Genomic DNA, 27,050 nt, shown 5'->3' on the forward strand with positions numbered 1-27,050 from the left:
TTCGATTGCGTTGAGTTACTAATTTTGATCACCTTTGACAGTGTTTAAATATATGTCCTGACGGAAAGTTTGGTTTGAACTGCACCAACAACTGCACCTGCGAAAATGAAGCAAAGTGTTCTGCAATTGATGGTAGTTGCTCGTGTAGTCCTGGCTGGAAAGGTGAAAACTGCAATGAACGTATTTGCGATGACGAACATTGGGGCTCCAAATGTGAGGTGATTATATCACCCATATCATCTGAGTATTGTGATAGTTTTTACTGATATTTTATTTAATGCATACATATTTTTGTTAATTATTGTTAAGGTTTGCGACTGCGACAGCGAGAATACAGAACTGTGCCATCCTTGGACTGGGAAGTGCATCTGTAAGACTGGATGGGATGGCGACACTTGCGCTAGGCCTTGTCCATTCTACACCTACGGCAAGGGCTGCCAGAATCGTTGTAACTGCAAGAATAATGCGCAATGCTCGCCTGTAAATGGAACTTGTATTTGCGCGGCAGGATACAGAGGTGAGGATTGTAGCGAAGTATGTCCTGAGAACACTTTCGGCGAGAATTGTGAACAGAAATGTGTCTGCAAGAATGGTGCCCCTTGCTCACCCGAGAACGGACGGTGCAACTGTACAGCAGGTAATTAATTATATTTTTACGTTATGAAGGCAATAGAGAATCAGAATTATCACATTGACTATTCTGCTAACCCACGCGTGGATCATATAGAAATTAACTGCAAAATGTTACAAAATAATCAATAAGCTATGTGCATTTTATTATCTCTATGAACCAGGGTTGCGAGTAATTAAATACTTTTAAAATTAATTTCCGTCTTTAATTGACAATTAATTACAAACAATGTAATTAAAAATTATTTAATTAAAATTGAGTTAAGCAGAATTAATCGAAAGTCATTTAATTGACGATTGATATGAGCGAATTTAATCGAAGATATTTAATTGATGATTGATATGAGCAAATTTAATCAAAGATATGTATTTAATTGACGATTCCTTTAAGTAGAATTAATTCAAAGCCATTTAATTGATGATTACTTTAAGCAGAATTTACAGAAAGGGTTATGCCGGTAATGCCAAATTAGCTGAACTGCTTTATGTTTTTAGTATATTACTTTAACTTATACCTATGGTATATATTTGTTTTATTTTGTCGTCATTGAATAAGAATACATATTTGTTCTTATTTACGTTATAAATTATTTATTCATAGAATTACCTTAACAAATACATTATTATATATACAAACAACTCATTTTGATGAGGTTAATAGTATTTAGTATATTGCATTTGTCGCTACAAATTGGTTTATATATATGTTTATTTATATGTGTTACTTATATAATTAATTGAATTTTATATAAATGTCTTTTAACATTAAAGACATAAACAAATCCTCAATTAAATAGCTTGAATTAATTTTCCTTAAAGTAATCGTCAATTAAATGGCTTTGAATTAATTCTGCTTAAAGTAATCGTTAATTAAATCTTAACTTCGATTAAATTTGCTCATATCAATCGTCAATTAAACGACTTTCAATTAACTCTGCTTAATTCAATTTTAATTAAATAATTTTTAATTACATTTATTCAAAATATTTATTAATTAAGTTGATTGAATTAAGTTGTTTAAATCAATTATTTAATTAAAAAATTGCAATTGATTATTATTCAAACCCTGCTATGGACATTCGAGAGGTATTCACGTTTGTAGGTACAGACAGTCAACGTGTTAAATGGAGACTCGCAAGAGAGAGATAGAATTCCCGTTTAATATATTTCTCGTAGTCAAAGCGTTAATATTGTTCGTATGTTACTTTTTACGTGTAATAAGTATGAACTACTAATGAGAGAAGTACTCTTAACAAGATGAGCATCTTGTGATTGTATGAACTTGAATATTTTTTAGTTAATACTGATTGGCTTTTCCAGTTTGTTTGTTTGGACGATCATTAACAATTAACATAGTCTCTCATTATACAATTGTGATTTGCATGAGAAAGAAAAAAACGATTACTAACAGTAGTTGTTGATATTAGTGTTACATGCAAATTTTGCCGTTCGCACATTACATTTAGATATAAGTTGTAATTAAAGAAATGCAATAGAAATCTAGTGTAAGGTAAGTCTCAGAGTTCCCAGAGCATCGACTGTTATTATGACGTTAAAATATCGGTATAGATGATAAGGAAACATTACTCCTGCATGTATTATTATTACATTTTGTTAGGATGGGTTGGTGTTTCGTGTAATCGTCCCTGCGACGACAAGTCATTCGGCAAGGACTGCGAGGGCAAATGCAAATGCTTTAACAATGCTGCCTGTAATCCGCAAAATGGTAAGGGGGTTGGTTGCAACGATTTTTATTATTAAATAAATATAAAGTTAATGTTTCCAGCTTCTCTAACTGTGAAGCATTAACTTTTACTGATTCTTAATTGCATTGGCTACTTTCACATACTTCTCTATCAAATTATTTTTATATCTCAATCTCAAGTTTTATCATTTTTTCTTTTATGTTTATTTTGCGCACATTTGCAAGGATCACGTTCTATCTAGTACAGTGATTTTTAACCACTGATCTGTTTTGTTCTCGTTTAATTCTCGTTGCACCTGCACCAAAACACATTACTTTTTTTTCAACGCGCAGGCACATGCACGTGTGCAGCTGGCTTCACCGGCGAATTTTGCGAGGATCATTGCAAAAATGGATCTTTCGGGCAGGGATGCGCTCAAGTCTGTGATTGCCATAAGGAAAATAGTCTGAACTGTGATCCTGCCACAGGCCGTTGCATCTGTAAGCCAGAATGGCGAGGTTTGTTTCCTCCTCGAATAGAATAAAATAGATATTTTGCAACTTCGTTTTCCTCCCTTTGTGTTTCATTCACTTTACTGTACTAAATGCTTCGTTCAGAATTTAAAAAATGAACCTAACGAATAATAAAGAAGTAAAACAGTATCGGAGATTGGAAAGCGTTGTTCGATGGCGATTTGATCTTCGATAAAGTTTTCCAATTTAATAATATAAAACAGGCATCCGCTGTGAGACCAAGTGTCCAGAAGGTCTTTATGGCAAAGACTGTCATTCGCACTGTGAGTGCATGAACAATAGTTCATGCGATCCAGAAACAGGCACTTGTATTTGCGCCAGAGGCTGGGAAGGATCCGATTGTTCTCAACCCTGCAAAGAGGGCTGGTATGGCGTGAGCTGTAAGGAAAAGTGTCCAAAGAAAATGCAAGGTACGAATGATAGATAATTTATAGTTGAAAGTGAAAAGATATGGGCTTTCACAGGCCTTATATAAAATAACAGTTACAGTACTATACGTACATCTAACACAAAACAATTTTGAGTTTAACCCTCTGACGTCGGTGCTGGGTCACTTTTCCGACGTTAATTTCGAAGTCCCATGCACTCTGTCATCGAAAGTATCGAGCCATGTATTTACATTGTAACTCGATCCGTAGCAATCGACTATTCCCACTATTCTAACTTGTAGCAACAGAAACGTTCCGAACTTTATTGCAAAAGAAGTAGTTTCCGGGACAAAATATTAACAAAAACAACTGGTTTCGAGGCATTATTAATATGATAATAATATTTGCATATAAAAATTTGATTTTAAGCCTTCTTTTGTAGCGCGTATGAACTTTGATTTCGATGCGAGCTCCCGGTGTCCGAGGGTTAACTGCATGCATGTAGTTCGATGTTGTATTTTACATAGATTACATTATAAATTTTGCACTGTAGTTAGAAAATGATTAATTCGATTAGTTGTTAGTGGTTACATGTGCATGCGTAGAGTTAACTTGCACAAATTTGTTAACACTTTGTATCAGTGAAACAATATAGTGCAAAAATGCTTTGCAAACTTCAAAATGAGTGGTAAGTCGAGACTACTATAATACATTTATCATAAATATCGAAGCGAGGCAGAGTACTATAGGCAGAGATAGAGTGCTACATTCGTAACTAATCTACAATTATTTAAAAACATGCAGTACTTATTTCTATAGCTGAGATTTCGAGTATATGTGTATAGTAAACGTGGTCTTTCAGGTAACATGAGCTGTGATCACGTCACTGGTGAATACGTTTGCCGTCCAGGATACTTGGGCTTAACTTGCGAACATCCTTGTCCCCCCAATCGGTATGGACTGAATTGCGCTAATCATTGTCGTTGCAAAAATGGTGGAGAATGCCATCATGTAACAGGTAAGGTTTCTACTTTACTTCTCTATAGATTCTTTTTTATTATATACGATATTACTGGTTTAGGTATATGCCAGTGTCGACCAGGTTGGCAAGGTGAACACTGTCAAACACCATGTGCAGAGGGAACGTATGGCATTAATTGCACTCAACACTGTACGTGCCAACATGGGGGTAAATGCAGATCTAACGATGGACACTGTCGTTGTGCACCTGGTTGGACTGGCACCAAGTGTACAGAGAGTAAGTGGAATCCATACTTTGCGTGAAATTATATTTACGATAAAACTGAACTTTCACGTACTAGTGGATTGTTTGAATATATCAAACACTTTTTGTATTTGCGGATAGTCTGCCCGGAAGGATATTATGGCGATCACTGTATGGAACCTTGTGATTGCAAGAATGACTTGTTTATGTGTCACCCTGGCGATGGTTGCATTTGTAGACACGGATACGGGGGTATATTTTTAACTCGAAATCAATCGATATTATCCTCACGATGAACACTTCAATTGATAACGAAACTTTCAGGTCCAAATTGCGACGTAGAATTATTTTCACGTAATTATCAAGCGAAAGATGAAGGCGGATATGGAAGCATAGTTGCAGGATTCTTTTTCGCTGCTGTCGTTGTCATCGCTATGATTTTAGCCGGTTGGATATATTATCGACGCAGAGTAGCCGATCTGAAGAATGAAATCGCGCAAGTGCAATATATCGCCGACCCTCCATCTCCTCCGGGTATATAATTTTTTAATAAATATATTAATTTACATTTGAAGATTAATTCATGTAACCAATGATTATATCTGTTGTACAGAACAAACACAGTTCGATAACCCTGTGTACGCGTATCAGGGTTCCTTGAAGTTTGACGATGGAACAACCACTTTGTTGAACAATTTCCAATTTAGAAATAATCTCGGAGCAAGCAAGAAAATAAATAACGAGACAGCAAAACTCGGATTAGGCATGGACGACGATGATGATTGCAAAGGTAGTTTTTATAAATTGTTGGGAATTTGTTCATATTCTTTTGAAGACATAATACTATTTCTTTCTATAAATCGGTTTTAGAATCATACAGTCGATACGACCTCAAGAACAAAAATGCTGATATGGGAAATCCAAATCTCAACGTGTATCACAGTATCGATGAAATGGACGGGAAAAAGATTGAGCACGTTTACGATGAAATAAAACAAAACAACGACGAATCAGAATATGATCAGTTGGATAATCCAAGGCCCGTCAGTGGTTATAATCAGTATACTCGAATGCCCAATGGTATCTGTTCGAACTCCGATACTGCAGGGCCTAGCAAGATAAAGGATAAGGATATAGAGCGTGGAGAAACTTAAAATTTATTCATTACTCGCGAATGCAGGTTAAATCATACAATCTTTACTTTCAAATATGTGTATTTTTAATGTGATCTGAAAAAGCAAAATCAGATCAAAAGCTTAATGCTTCTGATCCCTAATATATTGACTCTTGTCGTTTATCATTTCAAAGACAGTTTTCACGTGCTGTTAGTTGTGAGCTCTGAGGAAATATGTTAAAAATTGAAACATTTCCAGTAAGAATATAAATGTACTCCAGTTGCTCAGTATGCGCATGTATATAATTGAACAGTACGACGTGAATGGTTAAATGAATATTTTATTTATAAAATCATAACATTCGTAGCAATCGTTCACCTTCAGCGTTTTGGACTGTCTGTTATGTTAGGCGACATTTAGTGATGTCTGATGCAATATTATTACATTGAATAGTTAGTATAAAATAAGTGGTATAATCGGCCTTTCAAAAGTTTATTCGGAAGAAATTGAAATGTTTATTCGTTACTATAATCGTTTATAACTGAAGTTAAAAATTAAGAGATCCATAGTACAATGATGTGATAGAATTACGCAACAAAAATTTGCGATGTTTATAAAAATTGTACAAAACTTACGAGTGGCAAATTTTAAACGTTTGCGTGAGAATGTGATTGCAAACTTTTGCATACGAGGATGCTTTGGAAGTTTGAAAGTGATACACATTACGAAATTTTATATAATCATTTCATACATAGTAGATACATCAATCGAGTTTAGAATACTTATCGTTAAATCTTTAATCAACTCCTTTTACGCATATCAACGATTAAGTTTCTTCTTCGAGTCTCTTGTAAGTAAATCGACAAACGTATAAAATCGTTGTGTGAGTTTGTTTAAGCTTAATAAGAGACCGATCTTACGATCTCAAAGTAAGCATATGATTCGAATAACATCTTACCATTAAAGTCTCATATTACTTCTTGTATTTTATAGAATTTTAGAGAAATTATTATGCAATACTCATACATATTCATCGCGTATAAGAATGATAAAATTGTTATTATTTTGAAAACAATCTATTCCATGTATATGCAATATATTTTTAAGCAATTCGAAAAGAGTAATTCTACAATTAAGGTAGTATCATATCAATATACATTTTAAAGTACATATTTTATTTCTGTATATTTACACGCATGAAAGCAATCATTCATGATGGAGATCATTCGAGATACCTACTGTAAATCATATTTATTCCTTTTTATATTAGAAAATATTTGAAGCCTATTTTTTAATTTCTAAGAAATGTCTATTTTTACGATTTTATATATACTATTTTTATTTCTAGATGAATCCATGAAAACAGATTATTGTGATTGATATAAATATTTGTAAATACCGTTAAATTAAGATACAATGTAAAATCAATATTTAGAATTATTTTTATTATGTCTCGCCTCTACTCGTTCTGTGTATTGCATGAGAATGTGTGTATCGCGAGTCTTTAATTAAACTCACAACAGGCGACAAGATCCAGTAGAATCCACCGATAAATAGTAAGAGCGCCGTAAAATTCAGACAGAAATCAACACCTGTAATCAAAAATTCGTTTTTATGGCGTTTCATTAATAGCTCTTAGTTTGTAACTCGATCGTTTGATCCGTTCTTTAAAAAAAATTGATAAAATAAAAATTTGTTAAGACGACATACTATGTACGAAACAGAAGAACAATATACATAAACCCACGATGCTGTAGAATCCCTTATGAACACAACGCACTGTTTCAGCACCGAGAATATCATACAAAGGCAAATCCTGACAACTTGACAAGCTGCCAATACTGATACCGCCTAAAATAGTATAAATTATTATCCATGAATAGTTCGTTGCGTAATTTAGACCTGGGAACAAAGAAATTTCTTTAATATAGTGAATATATTACACACAAAAAAAAAAAAAACACTTTGTAAATATAGCGATGGAATAGCAGAATTTACATGCCTATCAGAGCAACGCTACAAAGCCAAGATGATAGCCCAAAATATAGTCTTCTGGTTTGAGTCGTCATTTGTAACACTTTTATACTGCTAACGCTTGGGAAAAATGTAAGGAAGCCAGCCAGAGTAGATAGTGATATCCAACCATAAGAATGGTTCGCAACTCCATAGAACAAAACCGGTAATAAAATCCAGAAAAAGAGTGCGGACACTTTCACTCCGACCCACCCAACTACTACACCCCAAAACCGAAAGGTTCTAAGTGGTCGAAGCTGGTGTTTCCACTTGCTATCCGAGTGAACAATTGGATTTACAAACAGATCTACATCCTCGTTTGGGTTTTCATAAGCGTAAATGTTATTTCCCTCGCTGTACAATCCACCAATGTGTGTCCTTCCTTCAACTTCAGCATATTCCGGGTTTTCAAAATTATTTTGGCCATTTGAGTGGTGCGTGCTCTCAGGAATATCTGGAGAGATTCTTATCGGAAGTTCGTTGTCCTCTTCGGTTGATAGGAGAAGACTGCGCATTATTTATACATTTACATCACACGTTTGAAACATTTTGATTGTTAGGACTTACGACTTATTTTATTTCAATTACAGATTATGTATGAGAATGACCTGTAAGGAGAAGAAATTTCCTGTGGAGTAGGCAACCGAAACAGTAGTATTCCAAGGGCGGTAGGCATCAGCACAATCGTCATGAGGAGTAGACCACTTTTCAGTTTGACCTCGTGCAACAGCACATTCGTTACAGTGGGGATGAGAACAAGACCAAAGGAAGCTCCAATATTTTTCAATGTTAAAGCTAAAGCGAGCTTCTTTCTGAAGTTTTTCCGCAAAACGTACTCGCTTAGTAACATGACGAAACTGGCGCCTACGCCCATCACCGCACCAGCACTGGAGCTGGCCAAATATGCTCCAACTCCGCCAGTTGCTAGGTAGCCTGTTGCTATAATCCCAACTGCCAGGAGGAATACTCCTATTATCCCTATCAAACGAGGGACTGATGCCATTATCACTATCATCCTCGTCCAAGGATCTAAAATATTATAAAAATTAAAGTAAAAAGACTCTAAAATAATATCCTGCACTCTGATACCCCATAAAGTATTTTACAATTAAGTATTTATTTTAAATTCTCAAATTCTCATATGAGAGAAGTGTTCTTTTATCTATGATGTTCTCAAAAAATATGAAAAACTTGCATCGATAGCAGAATTGGAGCAGAAGTATAACAGTTGATCCTTTTATATACCTGCTAAGTTGCTGAACGCGGTGAACAGTATCGGCGCGAGAATAATTTCCTCGCTCCACACATCAAAATCATTGGCCTCATTTTCATTTATGTAGCCCAATACTATTCCATACATGGACAATAAACTCGGTATGGTCATCTGTAAAGACAACAACATTCAAAAACAATGTTCTCAGCAACATGAAAGCGTTGAAGCAATATAATTGTATTAATCATCAAGGGTTTATTATACAGGGTGTATAATAGGATTGCATATTAATTTGATGAAAAATATTGACCAACACTGCGACACGTAAGACGAGCGTCTATGTACTATAATACCTGTAAAAACATTACTTTGAATTTCTATGAAATCTCATGAGAGAATTTGGTTCTTAGTTCCTTTTGTAATCAATTGGAATTGCGTTTTTAAATGCAGAGTATATTCCATTGTCATTTTAGAAATATAACACACTCTATATCTTAATATTTAATATTAAATGGAAGATTCCTAAGTGCCGGTGTTCTAAATACCCTGTATAAATAATTTTCAACTGTTTGAGAACATATCCTTTTTTTAGAGCGAGTTACTCTTGAGATTTTGATAATATTTCCAGGGTCGAATCCATGACGTAGGAGTTTTTATATTAAACATTGAAGTGCACTAAACATAGTAAAATTTCTATTCTGGAAATACTCTACAAATCCCGTCATTCGACCTTTACATTCACCCTTCCAAATATCATAGAAATCTCCAGAAGAGCAACCGTGGACTCCCTCTCTTGCGAGTTACTTTTAAGTAACAATTGCGCTATTGAAGAACGTATCTTATTTGGGTTGATAAGCCTGCCAGTGCCGACCGGTTCCGCTCATGTTTTCAGTCATACCTGCACCAGAAATACTCCATAGAGAACAATCCATGCGTAACCACCATCCGGGACTGTGGGGCCCAGCTCTGGGAACGACGTGACGACATCATCGAGACGAAGACGTCTGGCTAATGGCATTCTATCTGTCTGTTGTTCCCCTCAGCAGAAAGAAAAAGTTGGACGGCAATTTACTGATGCGTTTAGATGTATAATAACACCTTGGTGCACATTGTGCACATTAAAATAGCCTGAAAATGTTATCTTATCTCCGGCAAAAAGTGTCAGAGGTTTGATAGCCAACGATAACCAATGGAAAATGTCCTAAGAATACTTGATGTGAGTGTATGCTTTCTTTATGTTCCATCTATTTGATAGCCATCGATAGGCGAATGATATGGGAATTGGTCTGCGTATTTGTGCGGTGGAGGTTTGGAGGAGGGGAAGATGGTTTGATAACAGTAAGACTATACTTGAGCAACAGGTATTGCGGGATCCGCGAGATCATACTTCCTCAGCAACTGACAAAATTACAAACAATATGCCTATAAACCTTTTACGTACCATGCCACATTAATTCATGAGGTAACCAGCATGTTACGAATGAATAAACCATAGAATACAAATGTATGTAACATTTATTCGTCAGTGGACACGTACGAGGCAATAACAATATCAACATCTCACGTACTTCATTTTAAATCGTTAATCGTATTAACAAATTTAGCATGTTAATACCGTAACACACAGTTTCGAGAGTAGCATCTGCTCCCACTTTTACTCGTCGTTTAAATGCTTAAGTACTAAGGCGTATTATAAATATTATCTTATTCTTTCTGTCTAAAACAATGTATAATAGTAAGAAACGTGTATTTATCTATTTTACAATAGAAAAAGTGAAATTTCTCTGTTTAAAAAGAACAGTCTAGAAGTACAAGCGTGCGAACGCTAGCGTTAATCGTTATTAAATCTTTTCTCTATCGTTCCAAATCAATAGACGTTTATACGTATTTGACTTATACAAGGTAATAAATTATCGGCTATACATTCTCGCGAGAGTCGCCAGTCGCTATCGAAGTGTACCGCACCCTTTTGTTGACCGAATCTAATATCGGTTCGATTTTCTTTTGCAGTTTTATCCGTTGTACGTAGATCAGCGCGCATACGAGTCCTATCAGCACCAGCGAGAGGAAAAATAATAAAACGGTTGCACCGCGCGGTGCCGACGAGTACAACTTTGCCATGCAATCTTTCGTCTCGTGAATCTCGTGTGCTGTTTTACCTGTAAAAAAACCAAACAAACATTAATGCATTAAAACCAATATTAATTTGTTTACAATACAATTGAAGAAAATGCTATACAACAAAATACAAAAAAATACTATTTTCATCTAAGGTGACCCATGACAAAATGATTTCTTCATGCTCCCTTGTACATCGATTAAGAAATAATTTCTTTTTTATAGTATTCTATCAAATTTTTGATGACGTTAACGTCCCATAACAAGCCTGAATGCAGAACCACTTATGAACGACATGAATCATGGCACTCCTTCATTTGTGAAACACTGGGAGTGAGACAACAGGCAAGTACCTTCGTTACACTTCAAGCTGTTCTTATTGCGAATGAATACACTCGTCTTGTTCATCCATTTAACGAAGGGATTCAGCTTGCAGGAACACTGGAACGGATTCCCACTGAAGTCCACCGCCAAGCTCTGATTACGCTTGACGATGGCGTCCATGGTATGAAGGTCGCGTTCGAGGACTTTTGTGAAGTTGTTACGCTGGAGGTCCAAGAAACGCAGCTTGAGAAGGCAGGATATGTTGAAGTGCATACCAGTCAGTATGTTGTCGCCCAGGTAAAGGTCCAAGATATTCGGAAGATCGCAGAACACGTTAGGATCTCGGAATTCTGATATCTCGTTTTGTTCTAGGTGGAGCTTCATGAGCTGCGTTAGATTGCTAGAAGAGATAACAAAATGTACTTTAAAGAGTGTCCTTTTGCCTAGCTTGGAGTTCTAACCATTGGATGGTATTTCGAACTTTCTATGAAGAAAACTAGTGGACTGTTCAGTTTGAAAGATTGTATATAAATTTGAGCATACAATGTATATACAAACTTCATCGTTTAACAAAATATAAGAGGGGATCAATTCTTGTGAATTTTCAAACTAGACAGAACCTTTGGTATTCAAGGGAGTCCTGAATATACCTATTTACAAAAATATCATGCAGAGTGGCTGCAAGATCCCTAGGTGGACCATCCTCGAAAGCATCGGTCAAGTGAAGTTCTAATAAAGACACAAAATTGGAGAAGACTCTCGGATGGCTTCTTCCAGGATCTAACGAGAGCTCGTTGAAGTCAAGAATAAGACGTTCGACGCGGTGAACATGGTGGTACGCTTTTCCTCGAATTTCCTTGATCTTATTTCTCGACATGTCGATTACACGCAGATCGGGTAAACTGTCGTCTAGGATGCCAAACACGTTCCAAGGCAGTTCCTCCAAGAAATTTCCAGTAAAGATTAGGACCTGTAAATAATTCAAATAGTATGTACTATTTCTTTCAGAAAAAGATTTCGAATTAGTAGCGAGTGATATTTTCATAGGATTTGTGCAGTGTGTCTCACAAAAACATGTCGGCTATATTTCTGTGAATATTTATATATTTGTGCAAAATTTATTTGTGCAAAATGGGTCGAATCTACATCTGAAACACTAATACGCATTTACCTAGTCAGGTGTCCAATCTCCTCCATTAGCAATTATAGCTTGGCACCATCTCCACATGTTTTCTATTAATTTTTTGGGGTAAGATGCTGGAAACGACCTACATATCTTTCAAATATGGTGTAAAATTGCTCTTATTTTGGTAATACACCTTCCTCTTAGTTTGTACTTCATTATGGACCATACATTACAGCATCGTTATCACTAGACTGCGGATTTTTATGCAAAATAAAATCTTTGTAAACGCACCTACAGAAATTGAACCTAAATAGGAATTTATTTTACCCTGCAAATATTATAATGTGAACTTTACTTTCATTATTTTCATATTCTTGCACATTGTGTACATTTTGTAATTTTTTACGCATTCAAACTTCCTATAAATGCATAAAAATCCACAGTCTAGTTATCACCATAGTATGGTAACAGCGTTTTCCCCTTTCCATCTTTTACAGAAGCGACTTAGACGTTTAGGGTCATTATCTTTTTGCAACATCCACTAATGTTTCGTTTGATTGAACCAACGTTTCATGGATGTGAGAAGTCCCCTTTAATATTATTTCAGCATTGTTTGTGCATTCAGATTGAGAGTGAAGATACATAAAGTTCCAACATAAAACCTCTTGCGATAAAGCAACTCCAAACATGCACTTTTATGGGGTGTTTCACACTTCTTTGTATTATTCTTTTTCTACGGACAGACCAAGCATGTCTAATAGGACACCAAGCTCGAAACGAAGATTCACCACCGAACACTGTATTGCTCCAATCACAGTCACTACTTTGGTGAGCCAATGCCAGACAATTTTTGACAAATTAGTAGAGAGGATGCAGAGACGATACCAATCTATAATTGCTAATTGAGGTTCTTGGACACCTTTCTAGGTAAATGCATATCAATGTTTTAGGTGTTGATTCGACTCATATAAAACTTTGTACAAGTATATAAATATTTACAAAAATATAGCCGGCACGTTCCTGTGAGACAGACTGTATATATTGAATTGTTCTCTTACTTGCGTTTTATTTGGTAGATGCAACAACGGTACAGTATTAAGGAATCCCGCGTCGGTGCAGTTGACAACATATTGGTGATGGTTCTCATAACACGTCATCATACAGTAGCAACGATTTTCGAAGAACTGACCGCATTCCAATTTGGCGGACTCGAGGGTCTCTAACGAGTGCCAATTAGGATCGTGGCAATCGTTAGATAGTTGAGCAGTGGACACGCATATTAAAAGGAATATTACGTAAAATTTCTTCATTATGCACCTAAAAATTACAACGATTATAGTTTTTCTCAAACATCGTGAAAAGTACCTTTAATTTACGATCAATTTCTTGTACAACTTACGTGCAGGATCATCTGCCAATTCAAGGCAAATCTGAATATTTTTATTCTGAAACCATTGCATCTACTTTGTTATTCTCAAGGAAATTGAATTTTCAAACTGTTGCGTGCAATTTTAACTTTCTTCTGTTCCTATCTGAAAAAGAATATTCCCCGTTAATATAAATTTAATAGAAATTAAAATAACTATAATTATTTACAATTTATTAATTATAAAAATGTATCATATGTAAGAATTCGTGAATATTGTCGTCAGTGTTTTAAATATTTCCTGTCAATATGCAAGGAAAGAAAAGGGAAAGGGTAGAGTAATGGGGAGAATAATCAGAGGAGTGAAGCATCAGTGGAGGACAAATGAAGATGAGGTACAATCAGAGGGATTAGTGGGAAGGAAAGCAAGAATTGATAACGAACTTTGGAACATATGGACGGTATAGAACAGAAGGGATATGAAGGGACTGGGTGCAAAAATAAAAGAGCTAATTAAAGAGGAGGATGAAGGAATGCTAGTCATGGGACTGATAGATAGATATAGTTTTTATTCCAGCTTTTAAGCCACGAAATGGACTTAGATTACAATCCACTAAACCATATACACCCTCACTCATATCACCATACTCAATATCTTACATGCTAAACTTAAAATGAATAATCCTTAATCTACATACATCGAATCCTTAAACTACCCTTAACATTAACTTTGGTCTCTTTCTATTTTACATTTTTTACTGCCCGCTCCTTTCCTTCCTCTTCGTCTCAATCTTCCTTACCCACTCTGCTACCCTCTCATCCGTCCTCCCCTCTACCAACGTTTCCTCTTTTAATTCTCCTCTTTCTAACTCCTAGCAGTCCTCTATGAGGTGTTTCAGCGTCCCTTTTTCCAATTTGAACAAACCGCACTTTCTGTCCTCCTCTTTCAGCCAATATCTGTTTCCCTCTTCTAAATTCCCACACCTTATCCTAGCTATAAGTTTTTGATTATCTCCCTTTCCTGTTTTATTTAAATACTCTGGCCGTAGTGCTGTTACAATGCATTTATATCTGCTGTTATATGTTGCCTCTCTTATCTTATAGTATTACACTTGTTTTTGCACTTGAATATTTTTGGACTCTTTCGCTACATCTCTCTCTCCTTCTCTTAACTCCTCGACTCCCGCTTGACTATATCCGTTTCTTCTCAGGTAATCCGTCCTTTCTTTGATATATCTTGCCTCCTCCGCCGATGTCTCCTTTTCCTTCAGCCATTCTTTTAACAGCTCCCTGCCGACTGCATTCCTAATCTTCTCTTCAAATCTTCAAGTTTTATCCCCGTCCTGATTCTATTTTCTCCCTTTTTGTTTCCTCTAGGATCATGTATTTTGGTGTACAGAAATCCAAACCGAGACACCACCTTATATACTTTGTTTGTACCCCTTCTAACTCCGCCCTCTCCCTCCATCCAAAAACCTCCACCCCATATAGCATCACTCCCAACACCAGACTATCAAACATTACAATCCTTCTTCTAAAGTCTCCTTTGAACTTCCGTTCTCCTATTCCCCATACCTGTCTGATTATAACATTCGCCTTCTTTACTCTCTTTTTTACATGCCTGGCCATGTCTTCGTTCCTTTGGAAGTACTTTCACCGTCTCCAAAACTTTTCCTTTCCACCTCCACACTCGTTCTTTTCCCCTCCCACCCCCTTTCTTAAATATCATTACCTTTGAGTTTTCTGTGTTTAGGCTTAACTTTCTTTTATCTAGATATCTTTCTAGTGTTCTCAGCATCTCCTCCAGTTCTTCTGCTCTCTGTGCATTGGGAGGAGACTGGAATGCGAGGATAGAAGAAAACGGTTAGATATACAATGAAGAAAGTAAGGGCTAAACTAAGAGGAAAACTAAGGATAGAGTGAAAAACATAGATGGAGAACATATTCTACAGTTAACAGAGGGCAGAGGTTGGCAGATAGCAAATGGAAACATACAGGGAGATGAGGAAGGAGAATGCACGTATACTATAGGTAACAGAGGGGAAACGGTGATCGAGTATGTGATATTAAATTCAATGGCCTTAGAAGGCACCTAAAGGTTTGAGATGGTAGACAGAGTGAAGTCGGATTATCATCCCATTGCGATTACGTGTTGGGGGATGGGAAACGGAAAAGAGGAAGGAAGGGAGAAGGAGGACAGAAAAATAGAAATTTGGTGTTAGAAAGAGGAAAATGTGCAGTCGTTTAAAGGTAAGACGGGTAACAGAACATTTGGACAGGAGGGGGTGGAGGAGGGTTGGACGGAATTAAGGAAGGCAATTCGGGAATGTGGAGTAAAGAGAAAGGTGAGAAGATCAAAGAAAGAAAAATACGTTATAAGTTTTGGTGGGATAAGGAGTGCGGAAAAGGCGAAAGGAAACTAAAAAGACTATACAGGAAATGGAAGGCAGGAAAAGTAACAAGGGACGAATATTTGAAAGGAAAAGCTGAATTAAGAACAATTATATGAGGAGAAAGAAAAGAGGAAAAGGGAAAAGGAAATAGAAGAGATCAAAAAGGCAAACACGGAGGCACAGATATGGAAGTATATCAACAAAGAGTGGAAAAACAGAGTCACCATAGGAAAGACTATCAGAATGGTGGATTTATTAAAGCATTTTAGGGGGAGGTCAGGAAAAAATAACAGGTTGCAGAAGGGAAAGAATGAGTGAAGTGAAGTGGACGAGGAAAAGAAACTATCACGCGGAGAAATAGAGTATCAGTTACAAAGGCTAATGTAGCGGTATATGGTTTGCAGATGCGCGAGGGTAAAACTGACCGCTTGCAGATGTTAGGTTTTAAGGTAATAAAACCTACCTGGTGTTTGCAAAGACGGCAAATTATTTTAACATTCTTATTCTTCATTCTCGCGGGTAGTGCGGTCCCGAAATGACCTTATTGCCTACATGTGGCAACCACCTTTGCTAGTCCCGAAAACTCATCGACCATCCCCGCCAAATTAAGGCGGTGACAAATTCCACCCCCGGTATCTTCGGAAAGGTAACGCCTTTAATAAAAAAAAAAAAGTTAAGCCTAAATACAGAAAACTCAAAGGTAATGGTATAAAGCTGGAATAAAAACTACAGGGTGTCCCAAAAATGTTGTTACACCTTGAAAGGGGTGGTTCGGGAGGTGATTTAAAACAACTTTTTCCTTAGCGAAAATGTTGTCCGAGACTTCGTTAAGCAGATATTAACAAAAAACCCCGACCAATCAGAGCGCGCGTATACCGTTGGAGCAGCCGCGGTAGCGTATGAGCGCAGCCGCCAAGCGCGTCGTAGGGTACGCTCAACCGGCATACTCGCGCTCTGATTAGTCGAGGTTTTCGCTTAATATCTCCTTACTGAAACCTCGGACAACATTTTCGCTAAGGAAAAAGTTGTTTGAAATTAGTGGTTGTCCTGAACCACCCTTTTCAAGGTGTTATAACATCTATCTATCTATTTTAAATATTTCCGCGCGAACTGCGTTTGAAATCGCCGCTTCTGATTGGCCCACGCGATTCAGGCATTACCAATGAAATTCAAAGCTTGCGCTGTAGTCGTCCAGTCAATCCAGTTGCTCGTGGATCCACGTGGACGTGGATCAAAACATGCGAAATTGAAGTTTTGAAAGTACCTTTTCGAGGATAGTTTTGACTTGATATTATGAACAATTTTAAAGTGTAACAAAGTGCTTAAAAATGAATTATGACATATCTAATCTAACGGGAGTTCTGCGATCTGTGTTTGGTTATGAAAACTTCAAAAATGACGTTCAGAAAGAAGCAACTATCGCGATCAGCACAGGTTAGTAATTCTTTCCTATTAAAAGTTTAACAAACTTTTTTTATCATGAAATTTTCATCGTTAGTCGAAAGCACTTTTTTGCTGTACTTAATTAATACAAGGGCGGATCAAATATAAACGAGACCTTACTTTTAAAATAATTTTATTCAGTGTAAACAAATATCCAAGTACGTATCACTTTTCAACATAATCTCCTGTTTGGAAATGTATTTTTCTCAGCGGATTGGAAGGTTTTTAATCCCAGTATCATAGAACAAAGAGTGCTGCATTAAGAGTCAATTGCCCACATTAGCCTCCACTGGCGAATCGTCTTGGAATCATTGTCCTGCTAGTGCTTCTGGTCCAAAGAGATGGAAATCGCAAGGCGATAGGTCAGGACTGTAGGGCTGCACTCGAATGAAGTCCATCTCATTTCCTCTAATGTTTTTTGCAAGTTAGAGTTAGACTTCGATCACTTTCAAGAAGGATTCGAATTGTGCGAATGTTCTCCTCCGTAATGCTGTTTCGAGGACGACAATCATGTTCCACATTTTCAACTTGTTTACGTCCTTCCTTGAATTTCTTAGCCAGGCAAACACGTAAGCCCTTGATAGTGTTTGATCCCCAAACTGTGCCACAATCTTTGCAAACTTTCAACTGGTTTGACGTCTTCATGGGTAAGAAATTGAATAATTATACGTTGCGCAACGAGACATGCACTTGTTATTCTGACATTGTGAATGTTACTGTCAAACTTGTCTGAATTCAACAATGCCCTGCTCTCCCCACTCCTGACATCCTAAACAGTACACTGTAAAAGAAGTCATCCACTCCCTTTAAATTTTCGTGATCAGAAACAAAAGTCTCGTTTATATTTGATGGACCCTCGTAAATTTAACAAAACAGACATTTTTATAAATATTGCACTTCTGCTAAGGATAGCTACCTTTTGCACTTTTTAATATAGTAGTTTATTAAGAAACAAATTTCACTGTCTGATGCAATATAAATGATGCATCTAATATACAATTTTAGGTTCAGAGTATGTGTGCATATCTATGCCTCCTGGGTTCGGTAGAAATCTTTGCTTTCAGTTACCAGTCATTTCACAACAGGGCAAAGTCGGTGTAGTTTTTTCACCAAAGTTATCTTTGATGAAGGTAAAGATTTTAATAGCTTTAAACTATACATACGCAATGCACTGTGTATTCCTTCGTGTCATAATTTTGTTGTCATTTGTTACATATTCAGATGTTTCACAGAAACATGTAGATTTTTTAAGAGGCAAACACATCAATGCACGTTTATTAAACAAGAGCTTATTCGCTAACGAACGGAAAGCAATTTTAAAAGACTTAACATCGGATACTCCTACAATCGTATTGTTGTATTGCTCGCTTGAAATAGTTATGTGTCCATATTTTAAGGTAAACAGTACATTCTAGAAATTTGGACTGTGCCCAAATGCTCCTAATTAACGTAAATGTACATTGCAGAGTCTCATGTTTTCATTAAAAGAACGTAAAGTATTGTCTTATATTGTGTTCGACGAAGCGCATTGTTTAAGCAAATGGGGATATGAATATAAACCTTCATACAAAAAAATAAGTGTATTACATGGTATATGTATGGGTGTTCCTACAGTTTGGGTGACTACAACCGTTACAGACATGGTAATTACTTAGAAATAGCTAAGAACGAATTACATTTTTACTTGAATTGTTTGTTTTATTTTCTTAAATACTCAACATGTGGTTACTTAACATTTTGTTAGGTGATCGAAGACATTTGCAAACTGTTGACACTGAAAGTTCCAAGAATATTTAGAATACCGGTGCAACAAATCAATGTACATCACGATGTATGGTTTGTAGACACACTTTCTAATCCGTTAGAGCATCTTAAAAGTTTTGTGATAGAAGCACTTGGCTTCTTACATTCGTCTACTCACAAGGTAACGCAATTCGTACTTTCATAAGAGTACAAGATATATATTTACAAACATTATCTGTACTCAGATACATACAGGTCTTGCCATTGTTTACTGTAGAGAGGAAGTCACAGCAGAGTTAATAAAAAACAAGTTAAACGCTTTTGGTATACCCACTGTTACATGTCACCACAGTAAGCAAGTTTACTATCTAAATTATTCATTGTTTTTCTATTCTCCAAATATAAATGCATGATTTATTCTAGAACAAAATAATAGCACACGACGTAATGTAGAAAATATGTGGATATCTGGAGAAGCTACTGTTATTACTACTACGTATGATTATGGATTCATTTATAAAAAACCAATTAGGTCGGTATATGATATTCCATAATAAAAGAAACACGTTCTGCTAACGCACAGTTCCAACTGACTTGTAAAATGTTTATTCGATCAGATGCACAGTCTACTGGACAGTACCTAAAAATCTTAGCAAATACTATAGAAAATCTGCGCAAACGTGTACAGAAAACGGCCATACATATTGCAGAATATATTTTAGCATGAAGGAATATTCTTCTGTGAAGTTGTTGATTGAAAAACACGATACAATCGACGATTCGGCGCTTATTAGAAAACAATTATGCGAGTATGACAAGCTAGTCGATTATTGTTTATCGATCAAGTAAGAAATCAATTCTCAAGAATTAATCAATCAGTTTAACTGTTATGTCAACAAAATTACATTTGAAATTACGTACAGATGTCGTCATGCAGTTATTAGCGAATATTTTGGGTATACAACAATGCCTTGCGAAACGAACTGTGATGTTTGCAAAGACAAGGAAATGGCGAATATAAGAACTCTTAAGTTTATTACGTATTCCAAAAATGTAGGAGTTAAATACAGGTAAATTAATTTTTGGAAATAACAAAGGACATTAGACGATCAGATAGTTAAATAATATATTGGTACGAGCATATAAGTTCATCTACATAGAAAGGAATGAAATATTTGTAGCTTAAACTCTTTTATGGTTTATACCAATAAATTGTTCAATTATCCACTACTGTTAATAGCAATGTGTATTATCAATGCAGTGACAATAGTTTTTTTTTTTTTTTTGTTATCTTAGTTGTGACTCAAACGAGGATGATAAAAAGCAATCGATGGAAATTTTAGAAGATAATTTGAATAAATTCGAAATTTCCTGTAAAAAAGAACCTGCTGCAGACAGGCTCGATGAAAAGGGGATTGTGCAATGTAACGATAACTTGGCAATGAATAAGCAAAAACCGTCGTCCAGCGAAAGTAGTTCAGTAGGCGCGCAATTATTTGTAAAGGACTCTTCACAAACTTCCATGAAGGATACGATAAAATGTGTCAGACGCATTTCAAACGTAATGAATGCGTGTAAATTGAGAACAATGCAGGTGGAGAAGCACACCGTAATCAATGGGGCGATATCGTTCGTACCGCCATCGTGTGGTTCTAAGAATAAGGTTAACAAAAAATCAGCAGAAAGAATAAGTAGCACTCGAGTTTCCAGCGAACGAAAGGAATTGAAAAACGAGTCGAGGACCAATTCTGGAGACGTAAACAGCGTTGGTAGCAAGCAGGAGGTTCGAAAGAGGGATCGAATTTCAGAGAGCATTTCGGGTCGAGAAGAAAGAACGAAACCTGAAAATGGACATGACGATGATAGTATGCGAAAGATCGAGAAGAGGGATCGAATTTCAAAGAGCGATTCTTGCGATGTCATTGTCATCTTCGAGGCGATAGAACAAACGAGAAAACGAAAAAATTGTTTCGTTTCCATGGACACGTATTCCGATGAGTTCAAGTCAAAAAGAAGGAAATTGAGAACCGAAAATAAATCGAGCAGCGCGACACGGATACAGATGGTTAGAGGAACTTCCGATCAGGATAAACGCGTGGAACGCGTCAAGGATAATGCGGATGAGATCGCACCACGTGGCCAATCGACGGTAGAGCATTTGATGGAGAAATACAAGTTGAACAAAGATTCGATAACGTTGGTTCCACGTAATGCAAATGAGATCCCGCTGCGTGGCCAATCAACAGTAGAATATTTGATGGAGAAATACAAGTTGAGCAAAGATTCTATAACGTTGGTGCCGCGGAGGAAATAATTGCGGGACAATGCAATTATTGTGAAATTAATAAGAACGTTTATTCGATTATAGTTGCAGTTTTATTTTTTGAACATTTTTAATATTTAATCAATTTGGGCGATGTTAATGTGAGACAATCGAATGTACAGGGTGTCCCAAAAATGTTGTAACACCTTGAAAGAGGTGATTCAAGAGGTGATTTGAAACAACTTTTTCCTTAGGAAAAATTTTCGCTAAGGAAAAAGTTGTTTCAAATTACCTCCCAAACCACCTCATTCAAGGTGTTACAACATTTTTGGGACACCCTGTATGTTGTACTGGTGTGCGTATGTTGTGCTGGTGTTCATAAATCGTTTTTTTATTAAAAATTCGACAAATAAATTACTTTGCAATAATATAATTTTGGAAAACAGTATTTTACATGTGTAAATGACAAATTTGAAGAGAATAAAAAAAGTATATTATTTGGTATTTTGGATGAATTCGAACGTACCCATGCCTGATCCGAACATTATGTCATCCGAACGCTGCATCATCCCTGTAAATATCACACTATGTCCCATGAACTTAAAGTTTTTCGTAATATGTTTAAGGAACGCCAAACCATATTTTTGTAGCTATGTACTTGGATTCTAAAATGTGTTAGGTTTTGTATACTGTTTGATCACTAACCTATTGATTCAGTGTATACAAGGATATCGGAATCAATATGTTCAAAGTAAGTTAGTCAGCCTTGTTTCTTACATTTATTATTCTTAAAATATATGGAGTTTTTTAAGTTTTTAGACATAGACAGAATATTAAACAAGGAATTCAATTCCAAGGTACATATATGTATCGAATATGAAAATAACAAAATAAACTTTCCTTTTGATACTCACAGGCATCGTAACATAAACTTAAAGTATCTCAAGTTTTTGAAAAACTCATCACGCAGAAAAACACACCTTTCTCATTCCGCTAAGACACCGGAAGCGGGGAGCTCGCGTAGGCGACCATCTCATTCACATACATTAATTATACATATTTTTAAGTGTACAAATCATAATTTTAAAATCATAATTTTAAAACTGTAATTTTACACATAACTGCTATATCTTTTTGAACGGTCCTTATTATTTCCAATTAAAGTGTTACAAAAATATGTATTTGAATATATATTTTAAAAGAAAAATATAGTAACTGAAATTATTTCTAGAGTTGTGCGAAAGAGCGTCGATGTATGCTGAAGTAGTCTAAGAGCTGTAAGGTTTTCAATTATAGATATATTTATTCGTAATACTTTCAGAACGCGTCCAACTCGTTCCGTGGTTTTCGCGAGACTCTCGTGCTCTAATCCACACGTTCGGTAACATGGGTCAGGTCACGTGACTTTCGAATTCTCGAGAATCTTACAGAGCTAACTACGAAAAACACGAATGATAAGGTGCAGCTTTGTATCTAAAAACACTCCTTACTACTGTGCGCTCACAACAAGTTGGCGAGGCAAACTCATTTTCTTTCTCACTCTGATTCTCTCTCCTGCTACCGTGCGCTACGTACAAACGACGACAGCGAACATATCGAGACAGAGTGAAACAGAATGACGACTGTATGTACAACATCGGCGTAACTTACTAATCAAAGTGCCGACTATTAAGTTTAAGGGTGTTTATATTAACATACAGTCCTCGACACATAATCCTATCAGGGCCGGCGTGACCTGTTGCGGGGTCGGGTTCAAAAATTTGGTGGGGCCTGGATTCATATTCAAGTTCTACATTTAAATTTTACAACGCGGAATTATTTATTTACAAATGCTATTACATACCTTTTATAAGATCAATATTAAATAATAATACTTTGATGATTTTTGTCACTCCTTTAAACTGAATCATCGCTAATAAAAAAATATCTTGCATCTGTTAATGGTATCATCATTCCGTAAAATGTTAATGAACATTTTCGTAGACCGCGGGGCCTCCCAAAATACGGGGCCGGGTTCCGGCGAACACGCTGATCCTGCCTTGCGCCGGCCCTGATTCCTATAAACACTTATACAAATAACGAAAACTCGAGAATGATTAAAAAAAGAAGACTGAAGCCAACAGCATCACTGTGTTGCGGCAATGTTGATGTTTATAATGTATGATTATACTTTAATTCAATATCTCTTTTAATATTCCTGTAAGTTGGCACTGCCTACATGGTTTTCTTTTGTTTTCTTTTGTTTTCTTTTTCAAACTACGGGCTCCGTACGCTTATTGTGCAGTATAATGTTCTACACATGTGCTTATGCGGTGTGTTTTCTAATGTAAAAATAAATGTACCCGAGAACAACAAAACGTTGCGTATTTCACGAACCACCAACAGGCAATAGATAGAACGTATAAATTGTATCTTTTTCTAGTTGACACTACAGGGTGTCCCAAAAATATTTGTAACAAATTGAAAGAGGTGGTTCGGGAGGTGATTTGAAACAACTTTTTCCTTAGCGAAAATGTTGTCCGAGGCTTTGTTGAGGAGATATTAACAGAAAACCTCGACCAATCAGATCGCGCGTATACCGGTGGAGCGCTCACAGTAGCGTAGGCTACGCGCTAGGCGGCCACGCTCCCCGACCAATCAGAGCGCGAGTGTGTCAATGGAGCGCGCTCTGATTGGTCAGTGTTTTGCGTTAATATTTTCTCAACGAAACCCGCATAACATTTTCGCTAAGGAAAAAGTTGTTAGGATGTTACGGGGATGAATAAATCGTATAGACGAAATGTAACAATAACAAGAGTAAACTTTATTATATAGTCACGCGATGTTCCAATATCGACCTCTCGTCATAGACTGCTGTGTCGAACTCCGACCCGTTGCTCCTCAAGGAGCAACCAGGAAGGGGAGGAAAAACTCTCCTCATTAGTGGTCAGCGGCTTTGTAATACCGCTGTCCAAACATTGCATACCCTGGCTATGATGAAGTCAATGCCAGACGCCGCCGCGCCATCGACTTTGTTCATACAAAGTATGTCGCAGTTCTTAGACCTATGGCGCGTAGTCCGCTACAAGTTGTTTCAAATCACCTCCCGAATCACCCCTTTCAAGCTGTTAGAACATTTTTGGGACACCCTGTATAATGGAAAGTCACGCCGGTGCTGTTAAATCAATTCATCTCACTCTGTCCCGATCATTGAGCTCTATTCTGAGTGGAGTGTGAATTGCGAGAGAGAAGCCGGTCCGAGAGAGATGCAAGATGAGTGGTTACGGTGGTACTATCCTATAGCAAATTTATGTGTGGACGGAGAACAGACTCTTCTTTGTTTGAATTTCGCGGCACTCTAGGAATTATTTATAGATTAATTATGTACAGATTTGAATTTTTTTTCCTTTTTATTTATATATAAAACGATAGAAACATTAATAATAATGACATAATAATGAAATAGTATACATAATTTACATACCATAATTTAGATCATACAAATATACATATACAATTTGGTATAGAGCTAAATTTTATTATTTGCCACAATTCAATTTGTATTGTATTTATCCAATTTTATGCGAAAAAGAATCTGAAAGTAACTCACTCGAAGATGCTTAGCGATGCTCGGGTAGGTTATGTTACGGCGTATGTTTGCTCCACATTACAAATAAATTTGCTATAGGATAATACCGGAATCTCCCATTCTGCATTTCTCTCGGACCTCCGTCGCCTCTACTTCTTCCTACAGTTGTTCACACTCCACTTAGGATAGAACTCAATGGTTGTAACACCTTGAAACGGGTGGTTCGGAATGTGATTTGAAACAACTTTTTCGTTAGCGAAGAATTGAGGAGATATTAAAAGTAAACACTGACCAATCAGCAGGCGCTCCATTGGCATACCCGTAGCCTACGCTACGCGCGTTCTGATTGGTCATGGTTTTCCGTTAATATCTCCTCAACGAAACCTCGGACAACATTTTCGCTAAGGAAAAAGTTGTTTCAAATCACCTCACGAACCACCCTCTTCAAGGACCTCCAACATTTTTGGGACACCCTGTATATGTTTGAAATAGAGTATGATTAGTAACAAAAATTAATTAAACGTAACATTTTGTATAGAATATTATGAAATATGACGCGGAAACCAACCGAGTTCCGTCGGGAAAAATTGTACACGCCAAGTTTTTCACGTGAAAGTTAACAAAGGAGCTCCCAATAAAGCGCCAAGCGTCGTTAAATATACATTAACGAATGTAAACTGAGACAGCGTTTGCGCAAATGGAAATATATTTATTCCGCGTATGGCCAGGCACAGAATAAGGAATATCTGGATAAATCTGGATAACAATTGCCAGAGGACAGAATGGTGGCTAAGTACATGAAAAATGATAATATCGCCATAAGTTGATAAACCGGAAAGCAATTCTTTAAAATATAAATAATAAGGTGCAGTTCTGGCAGTGTGTTTTTTATACTATTTATACTATTAATTAACTACATATGCAATGGCAGAAGGCTAAGGCGAGGGAAATGCATAGAAAAAAGACAACAAAAATTTATCATTCGTGATTTTCGTAGCCAGCTCTCCGTCTAAAGCAGGCCTGGCCACCAACTCAAATAGTTTCACGGGCCACTTCGATGACGCGTAACGATACAGCGGGCCGCACTTTAGGTAAACATACAAGTTAAAAAATAACGTTAACATTAGGTTAAAAAATATAATACATGTATATACAAAATACCGCTCGACGTCATTGTTTCACTCTCCTCTATTACTAAGAGCAAAAATGTGTGGATTGTTTCTTTATTCATTTATTACATAACTGTATACAAATTACAAATGAACATTACTGATGGTTGCCTATTGAAACCGATTCATTCAGTAACATTTGACGTTCGTAGATAACAGATATAGAACTGGAGTTCGTAATCGCACTTGCGCATTATAGCAATGACACGCGCATATTTTTATTTATTCAATATTTTTTGCATATATACAACGAGAAACAAGAGTTTCGATAGAAATTCAAAATCACCCGGGGCAAAATGAGACGACACTGTATAAATGTTGGACATTGAGACAAAAAATAAACATTCAAATTTTAAAACCTAAATACATTTCAATGAATCTTTAAACCTTTGACAATTATGTTTCATAATATTATTACGTTTTGCTTCACTATTTACCTCTGAAATTAGTCACGTTGATCTATTTATCTTTTCCTTAAGTTACATTATAATTCTTGTATTATATGACTTTACCAAAAAAACGTGTGCAATATCTAGTGTTGGTATTGTAATAATTCTAAAGTAAACAGAAAGATGATTTAAATGTACAACAAAACTTTGTTACATTTGATTGTAGAAGTTATAAATGTTTTATTCAATTATAATAAAATAATTTTTTGGAAAAAAAATTTAACCGACTTCAAAAAAGGTACAGTGAAAAGTATGAAATAATTTCTAGTTAATGTATATGAATACGCACTAGCTCTAGATATAATT

General features: G+C 36.3%; 5 protein-coding genes across 9 annotated transcripts in view; 2 read left to right on the forward strand and 3 right to left on the reverse strand.

The window, feature by feature from the left end:
- LOC128891054 (protein draper) overlaps positions 1-6,666 on the forward strand; it is a 55,010-nt gene extending 48,344 nt beyond the window's left edge. The window contains exons 5-15 of the mRNA XM_054150225.1: positions 42-218; positions 310-637; positions 2,249-2,356; positions 2,669-2,833; positions 3,052-3,258; positions 4,079-4,234; positions 4,298-4,474; positions 4,583-4,693; positions 4,766-4,975; positions 5,055-5,231; positions 5,312-6,666. Coding sequence (XP_054006200.1) covers positions 42-218; positions 310-637; positions 2,249-2,356; positions 2,669-2,833; positions 3,052-3,258; positions 4,079-4,234; positions 4,298-4,474; positions 4,583-4,693; positions 4,766-4,975; positions 5,055-5,231; positions 5,312-5,595 — 2,100 coding nt within the window. The 3' untranslated portion in view covers positions 5,596-6,666. The remainder of the gene's footprint in view (positions 1-41; positions 219-309; positions 638-2,248; positions 2,357-2,668; positions 2,834-3,051; positions 3,259-4,078; positions 4,235-4,297; positions 4,475-4,582; positions 4,694-4,765; positions 4,976-5,054; positions 5,232-5,311) is intronic.
- Positions 1-15,962, reverse strand: part of LOC128896292 (protein draper-like) — a 28,741-nt gene extending 12,779 nt beyond the window's left edge. The window contains exon 1 of the mRNA XM_054159575.1: positions 15,950-15,962. The gene's annotated coding sequence lies outside the window, so the exon portion shown is untranslated. The remainder of the gene's footprint in view (positions 1-15,949) is intronic.
- LOC128895866 (monocarboxylate transporter 5-like) lies at positions 5,879-10,158 on the reverse strand. 2 transcript variants are annotated; one of them, XM_054158949.1, is made up of 6 exons: positions 9,681-10,158; positions 8,815-8,953; positions 8,178-8,598; positions 7,559-8,076; positions 7,267-7,407; positions 5,879-7,148 (listed from the first exon to the last, which is right to left on the reverse strand). In XM_054158949.1, the coding sequence occupies exons 1-6, from the start codon at positions 9,798-9,800 to the stop codon at positions 7,003-7,005; spliced, it is 1,485 nt and encodes a 494-aa protein (XP_054014924.1). In that variant the 5' UTR covers positions 9,801-10,158; the 3' UTR covers positions 5,879-7,002. The 2 variants fall into 2 exon arrangements, with proteins under 2 accessions (XP_054014924.1, XP_054014836.1); XM_054158861.1 differs by having other exon boundaries at positions 7,267-7,458.
- On the reverse strand, positions 10,280-13,927 carry LOC128896216 (phospholipase A2 inhibitor). The gene is made up of 5 exons (XM_054159431.1): positions 13,750-13,927; positions 13,409-13,667; positions 11,875-12,194; positions 11,254-11,624; positions 10,280-10,941 (listed from the first exon to the last, which is right to left on the reverse strand). The coding sequence occupies exons 2-5, from the start codon at positions 13,658-13,660 to the stop codon at positions 10,700-10,702; spliced, it is 1,185 nt and encodes a 394-aa protein (XP_054015406.1). The 5' UTR covers positions 13,661-13,667; positions 13,750-13,927; the 3' UTR covers positions 10,280-10,699.
- An 837-nt stretch (positions 15,963-16,799) lies between the features above and the next one.
- LOC128895467 (ATP-dependent DNA helicase Q5-like) overlaps positions 16,800-27,050 on the forward strand; it is a 154,962-nt gene continuing 144,711 nt past the window's right edge. Inside the window, exons 1-11 of one of the 4 annotated variants that reach the window (XR_008461815.1) lie at positions 16,800-17,543; positions 18,558-18,682; positions 18,785-18,949; positions 19,019-19,195; positions 19,297-19,476; positions 19,541-19,646; positions 19,719-19,827; positions 19,913-20,140; positions 20,219-20,365; positions 20,592-21,774; positions 24,028-24,165. Coding sequence is in view for 1 of the 4 variants with exons in the window: in XM_054158117.1 (XP_054014092.1) it covers positions 17,438-17,543; positions 18,558-18,682; positions 18,785-18,949; positions 19,019-19,195; positions 19,297-19,476; positions 19,541-19,646; positions 19,719-19,827; positions 19,913-20,140; positions 20,219-20,365; positions 20,592-21,609 (2,361 nt within the window). In the remaining 3 variants the exon portion in view is untranslated. Of the gene's footprint in view, positions 17,544-18,557; positions 18,683-18,784; positions 18,950-19,018; positions 19,196-19,296; positions 19,477-19,540; positions 19,647-19,718; positions 19,828-19,912; positions 20,141-20,218; positions 20,366-20,591; positions 21,817-24,027; positions 24,166-27,050 lie in introns of those variants that run through there. The other 3 variants (XR_008461816.1, XR_008461814.1, XM_054158117.1) reach the window with 3 other exon arrangements.

The sequence above is a fragment of the Hylaeus anthracinus genome, unplaced genomic scaffold (genome assembly GCF_026225885.1).
Source record: "Hylaeus anthracinus isolate JK02 unplaced genomic scaffold, UHH_iyHylAnth1.0_haploid 0, whole genome shotgun sequence".
In the NCBI taxonomy this organism is placed as follows: domain Eukaryota; kingdom Metazoa; phylum Arthropoda; class Insecta; order Hymenoptera; family Colletidae; genus Hylaeus; species Hylaeus anthracinus.

What these genes read in the sequence shown, in the direction of transcription:
- LOC128896216 (XM_054159431.1), bottom strand. Translation starts at nt 13,660, where the DNA reads ATGAAGAAATTTTACGTAATATTCCTTTTAATATGCGTGTCCACTGCT. An exon ending in CATGATATTTTTGTAAATAG is followed by an intron (nt 11,625 to 11,874) that starts GTATATTCAGGA and finishes TATCTCTTCTAG; the next exon opens with CAATCTAACGCAGCTCATGA. An exon ending in CAGCTTGAAGTGTAACGAAG is followed by an intron (nt 10,942 to 11,253) that starts GTACTTGCCTGT and finishes GTTTTTTTACAG; the next exon opens with GTAAAACAGCACACGAGATT.
- LOC128895866 (XM_054158861.1), bottom strand. Translation starts at nt 9,800, where the DNA reads ATGCCATTAGCCAGACGTCTTCGTCTCGATGATGTCGTCACGTCGTTC. An exon ending in ATGGAGTATTTCTGGTGCAG is followed by an intron (nt 8,954 to 9,680) that starts GTATGACTGAAA and finishes TTGTCTTTACAG; the next exon opens with ATGACCATACCGAGTTTATT. An exon ending in GAAATTTCTTCTCCTTACAG is followed by an intron (nt 8,077 to 8,177) that starts GTCATTCTCATA and finishes AATAATGCGCAG; the next exon opens with TCTTCTCCTATCAACCGAAG.